Genomic DNA, 6,674 nt, shown 5'->3' with positions numbered 1-6,674 from the left:
GAAAATTCATCCTTGTGCGTTTATGAGGGAACTCGGTATCACTATACGAAAGACAAAACTTTAAGCGATTGCCTTGTGATCATTGATCTACTGGAGAAAGAAGAAAGTATGAACATATGTCTGATGTTGCCGACGACCTGAAGACACTTAACTAGGACACATGATACAAAGTTACATCTGATCCACCTAATCAATTTACTTATTTATTTACTTATTAAAAAGTGCGGCTTAGGAAAGTTCATGATTGAATTCAGGTAGGTTTTAAAATTACTTTAATGTGTAGCCTTCTACTATTGACTTTATATACACAGATACGTGTTCTGCAAATGTTTGGTAAGGGTTGGGCACAAAAAAACCCTACCCGAATCAAATCAGACATCTGTAAATATTTGCAGCAGTAATAAGTAATAGGTGTCACTACTCCGTTCTGTGAAAGCGGAACAGGTGTGGCTTTTTCCCTTTCTTTCTCTGGGTAAGATATAATTAAGCAATGTGTTATCGACATGTAAATTTTAATAACAAAGTGAAGAACTAATTACTTACTACGGAGTCTTTTATTCCTGTTCTTACCATACAAAAATCGAGATGACTGGGTGTAGTAATTATCCGGAAACTAAGATTATGTAAATTCCGATAGCCTGAACATTCTTATCAATAATTGTTCTCAAACGAGTTGGTACAGAACTAATGTTACCTACTTGCATGAGTTCTTATTTTACTTACAGGTGTGTCTAGGTAGATTATTGACGTGTCCGTTATACGGGTTTAATAATACAGTGTAGAAGTAAAGAACACCAAAGAACACCTAGACGGAAAAAAGATAGTGTTAGCAGTATTTTTTGCTAGTTGGAATATTTAGAACAAATATTATTCTCCTCCTATAAGCAATTTTTACATGAACGCTATCAGTGTGTATGATTAGCAAAGAAAATAAAGTTCTAAATAGTTGCACGGATTTATGGCAAATTGTGTCCCAATGGCTGGTGTTCTGTAGCGGTGAGATGCGCCCAGCCCCTCTGTCTTCAGTTCTATAGGTTTCTTTTAAGAAATAGTTCATAACCCATACGTTATACCCTGTATTGATGGAGGGATTGTTGTTGCCATGGTTACCAGCCCATGGTAAGAATTCACATTGAAGCTTTTTTTGTATTGTGACTGTTATTGACGTAAGGTGGTAGCATTGAGGGTCGCATTTTTTTCGGAGTTGTTAAAGGAATTAAAGTGAAGGGTTCATCGATTTCCGTTGCACTAGTAGCTTCGGTCGGTCTGTCTGTCCGTCCGTCCAATTAGTCTTACTGTGTGATTTGTTTTTCCGAAATTTTCGTGGTGAAAATGGGTATTTCCTATTAAAACTTTTAGCGAGGCCTTTTTTAAAAAAAAGGGAAGTAAGAAGTTAAAGAACGCCTTTCCCTCTTGATGCTCTCCCTTTCTTAACACATGTCAAACTGTTCACGTTACGAGGTATATGTTTCTCTATTTTTTTTCCTCTTAATTATCTACCAGAGGCATTCACAATCACGACTTTGAAGAGATACACAAAACCATTCGGAAAAACGAATGTCAGCGAAGTTATACTTAATAGCAATAATTTAATGTATGATTGCTTTGTTTGTGCATATTACTTCATAAGTCAATAGCCAGAATTGAGATAGCAGGCGTACAATTTTAAACTAATGTAAATATAGTGAACTGTATTTCTGTTTTAATTGCAGCTAGTTTTGTACTACAAGTAAAGACTATAAAAATAATAAAGTGGGGGCATCATTAGTTCAAAGAATTTTGATGCAGAAACCGTTTCCCCCCAGACTAAGACCAAGTCTTCTATTATTTTTGCTCCAAAAGAAGTATGAGGACTTATTTAGGTGATATCTTTTTGATGTAAAAAAATAACCACCACAAATTTTGTGGGACATACATAGGGGTATACCTCTCTCCAAAGGTGCCCAGTTGAGCATTTACAAATTATATATACCTGGTTTATCTAGGGTAAAGGACTTCTAGAACTTGAGTGGCCGTAGTTGTCTTACACTAGCATTGATGCGTGATAGGCTGTAGTTCATAGTTTGGGTGAGTAGGAAGTCAGTAACCACTGTTCATCACTTACTAGCTAGGGGGTGATTGATTATCAACAATCGTTTTCTCTTCATCTAAATTTCATTTAAAAAATGAAACAGCGTTGAATTTGATTTAAAATACTTGATTCGCATTTATTCTTGTTTAATATATGTATATTTCCTTTTACTACAGATGCTTGTAGCAGGAACAGACATAAAAACCCACAAAAAGAAGACTAGAAAATTGAAGCATTAGATTTTTTCCAACAATTTTTTATTTTCTGAGAGTAAAACCAAGTTTTTTTTGTTCAAAATAAGAAAAAAGTGTAATAATAGCGAACAGATAAAATTGAAAACATGATTATCATACCATAATAAGAGTTCAAAAATCCTCCTGCAATGAATCAAGACGCCGATGAGATGGTACAGCGATGTGGTTGTAAGCTTGTATTTTAAAGCTGATGTAAGCAGTCATCTGGGTTATTAACAGACGAACACATGTACCGACAACAAACGTTAAACAATTATTTTAACCCTAAAACGTTTAAGACCTTCCAAGTTCAATTGAAAGAATGAACAACTTTCAAGTGTTCACATTAGCTCATAGAACAGAAGTATTATCATCTCCTTTAATCCTTTTAACAGCAAATGTTCCCACTTTCCTATGTTTGCAAAAATTACTAGTAAAGATAATAGTGACTCAATCAGTTTTTTTCTCTTTTTAAATAACAGTATAAGCAAAAACATATGTAATTATAGCAATAATAATAAAAACTGTTTCATACAAGAATATATACAGTGCAAGTAGCCATCATATATGCAATTACAAAGGGTTCTATTTTTAATCAAAGGTTGCCAATTCCATATTGCTAATGTAATAATAACTGCTGTTTCCAGATGTTATGATATGATCGGCTTCATATATGATGGTATGTTCGGCTTCAGTCTTGGAAATCTTTATAAGGATCATTAACATATATGCATAGATATAATTTTATAAACAGATAAACATAAAAAATAAACTTTATAAGCGTTTTACCACTTGAAATTTGTATTAAAAGACAATAACTACCAACACTCAGGGTGTAATCTGTTTGTAGTGATTAAATGTCTGCAAGTCTGGATAAATTCTGGAAGCCAAGGTTAGGCAAAAACTCTTGGCCGCAGGTTAGTTTAGATCGCGAGACACATCGTCAAGGGAGGAATTTCGTTGGGGATTGATTGGCACTGGGCAGACCAAGATTACAAGAGATTTTTCAAACGTGGCCTAGTGCAGCTTTAGCTATTCTAGCTATATATTAAAGAGAAGTATCAAACACGATGCAAAAATTTGAACATACTAATTGGCGCACATAATCACAAAAAAGAAGATGAGAAAACCACTCTTACCTCGACCACAATTAGTTAAAGCATAACTATCAGGAAAAACTATGACCAAAGCTAAATGAAGATTCCATACAAATGCTTATCTCGGTAATGCTTGCAAAAACAAAGAAAATATATCGATACTGACCCTTGTCAATAAATTCAAAATTAACAAAAAGAGGTAAATTTTAACGAAACAGCTCGATAAAGTCAAAATCTCTAGAGATAACAAAATTAGCATTTCAGTCGCCGCAGATTCCTTCTTTGAAGCTGTTGTTGCGAGTCGTGCAGTCCTATGTTTCATATTAAGGTAGACTTTGATTTTTCTTAAGGTCCATGTTCAACAAAACATGAGATGTGTTAAACACGATTTTTTAATCAACTCATCTCAGCCAGCACGAACTAATATTCGACCCGCTCGACACCCAGTCACCCACTCGTCGTATTTAATAATGTTTACAATAATAATATGTGAACACAAAGGAACGAAATCCACTCATTTTGCTAGGTAAATCACATTCGAAAGAATTACGTCCCTAAGGATACGAACTGGAGGACTTTAGTTTGATGACTATTCAGGATATACCTCGTGGATGTACCGGATGGCAACAAATGAAACTGCGAAGTCGGCTAGCAATTGTACATTTTCTCGCATATTTTTGACAATTAAAATATTCTTCGCTATTATAGGTTCTGTTTCATTACTTTTACATTATATATGGAACCATTTACATCCATTACATATCGCAATAAACGTCTCAGTGACTATCGATTGTGTGTAAGCCGGGATCAGAATTTCCTTTAATAAAATACTATATGATATCCTTGAATTTCTTCAGATTTAGAAGAAAGTGCAATTTCACAATTTGTGAAGGTAACAACAATCTTTTTTTGTTCTAACTTTAAATTAAAATTTACATTTATTTTTTTTTATTGTTAAATATTTCGGTTTTGAAAATTACTTTGAATTTGTGCGTACCTGGGTATCAGAATCAAAGGTCAAGGCCCGGACTTAAGGTGATACATGTAAATGTATCAGCGACACAAAAAATTACTTGGTAGATACTGTCAAGCATCTATTGCTGTCTCAAAAGTAGACTATGTAGTTAAAGTATATCAGTATATCAAACGGTGACTATACAGCAAAAGAAAGATAAACAAGAATACTTCTGCAGTATTAGAAGCAGCAAGTCAAAATTTCAATGCTGGTATTTTGCATTACATTCAGGATTCGAAACAGCATAAATACCAATAAATATTTTAGCAAAACATTTGTAGAATGGAAAGAATGAACATTTTAGTTACCGCCACTTTCTTCTGTCAGGCAGACGACGTCTGTTTGCTCCGCTCTACAGTGCAAGAAAAATTTTGCACAAACAAACAAACAAACAAACAAACAAACAAACAAAAGGAACACAAGCAGACACCGACTAGAGTAGTAGGGCGTCAGTACCTCAGTCAGGTACGTGGTGAGGCTAGTAAGACAGTGATTGTACAGTGTGATGATCATGTAATTAATACAATATCGAACTGGCAAAAGGTAGAGCTCGTAGACAAGTGTAGTATGTAGGTAAACCTTGTGTGAAAGGTCAGCCTTGTCTTCCTATTGCAGAAATATACCACGGAATACTGTACCATTAAAGTTATTGTAAGGTAAGTCAGAACAAGTGTTTTACTCATTGTTGTTCTTTAAGTAATATTGTGCTTTTTTGGACACGTCCCTCTTATAACTACGATCCGGAAAGCAGAGTTGGATCTTAAACAAATGGCTGCACGTGTCCCTGTATCTGGAAGATGCAAAATAGTAGATGATGAAACTAAAGGACGACCCCATGTATAAGCCTATTTCTCCGAAGCTGCCAGAAGCAAGAAAGAATTAGCGATGCTGGCCTTTAGTGCTAAATTCAGGGTCAAACAAAGGGTAGGTCCTCACCCAGATCCTCGGCAAATCAAACACCAGGAACATGAAGGACAAGAGAACAAGCATCTTGGTCACGGCCATTTCCTTCCGAGTGTTAGCAGACGAAGTCTGTTTTCGCCAGGCGGCTGTGTGCCAGAGTTTGCCGATAGTGATGATAGTGGCGATCAGAACGATGATAGGACAGCCCAGTCCCATGATAAATCCATAAAATATTCCGTCGAGCCCCTCCAGAAACTCTTTGTTCCTCACGGCATACTCAGTAACATAAGGACCCTTTAAGGCCAGTTGTCTCCTCTTGTCGTAGATACACAACATAACGTATTTTGCCAACACCGCGAGCCTTAAGAAACTCACAGTCGGCACAGTTGTGATGATGATGGCTGCCATAGTTTTGGTCTTAAGTAAAAGTTTTGCACGAAGAGGCAACAACACGCAAATACATCGCTCAAGAGCAATTATAACTGACAGAAGCATGGAACCGTAACCCATGTTGTAGAAGAGCATCACTTTGTTGCTCATCAAAAAGGCATAAACTTCACCGAAAGTTTCAGGTGAGTTAAACATAAAGATGTGTTCAACAAAGATGAGAAAATAGAAGGACACGCTAGTAAAATCAACAATAGCGAGGCTGAAGAGACAGAGGTTGACTCGGTCTCCCAATCCCTGCTTGAAGAAGACAATCATGTTTAAAAGATTAGTTGGACCACCAAAGAGGTACAACAGGGGTATGATCACAGCTGACTTTAACTTGGTGATGAGAAACTCTGCCTCGGGGCTGATCAGGTCTCCGGCTCCATAAGACGAGGAGGTTACAATGCAACTGTCGGAGAAGGCAGAAGAATTCCCTGAAAGGTTTCTAGCTAAAGGGGAGGTTACTGGCGAATAAACCGTTGTGTGGCTGTCTGGCATCATAGTAGTTTTAGTTTAGAAAAACGTCTTACTAGTATCCTTAAAAATTGTTGAACCTAATATCTTGATTTTAAATTATGAAGTCGCCTAGGTGTTAGGTACTCAATGTAAAGAAATGTTTTACTACAAATACATTAGGTTGTTGTTAATATTATTTTACATATACTGAGAATTCTAAGTGCCGCGATGTTCGTGAAACATGTTTAATGTTGCTTCATCACGTTTCTATATTTTAAGAAAGTCTGTCAATAAAACTTCTTCTGCTGCCTCTACCACAATATTTTATGACTACTAATTTACAAACTTTCAAAATATTTCGGGTTTCTGTTTTCGTAGTTATTTTTCAGTTTGTAGACATTACTACTACGTCACCACTACGTCATTAAGAGCAGAGATGGAGAAGTGATACACTGAAGGTGGCTTAT

At 36.1% G+C, this 6,674-nt stretch overlaps 1 protein-coding gene across 1 annotated transcript; it reads right to left on the bottom strand.

Moving 5' to 3' along the window:
* Window positions 1-5,295: 5,295 nt before the first annotated feature.
* On the bottom strand, window positions 5,296-6,249 carry LOC112562477. The gene has a single exon (XM_025235758.1). It carries the CDS (start codon window positions 6,247-6,249, stop codon window positions 5,296-5,298), a length of 954 nt encoding a protein of 317 aa, XP_025091543.1.
* Between the last annotated feature and the right edge of the window lie 425 nt (window positions 6,250-6,674).

The sequence above is a fragment of the Pomacea canaliculata genome, linkage group LG4 (genome assembly GCF_003073045.1).
Source record: "Pomacea canaliculata isolate SZHN2017 linkage group LG4, ASM307304v1, whole genome shotgun sequence".
Classification (NCBI taxonomy): domain Eukaryota; kingdom Metazoa; phylum Mollusca; class Gastropoda; order Architaenioglossa; family Ampullariidae; genus Pomacea; species Pomacea canaliculata.
Note: the sequence above shows the minus strand (reverse complement) of the source record. Positions and strands in the feature narration are given on the sequence as shown.

Bases quoted from the DNA above. Each gene is read 5' to 3' on its own strand.
- LOC112562477 (XM_025235758.1), bottom strand. From the start codon at position 6,249: ATGCCAGACAGCCACACAACGGTTTATTCGCCAGTAACCTCCCCTTTA.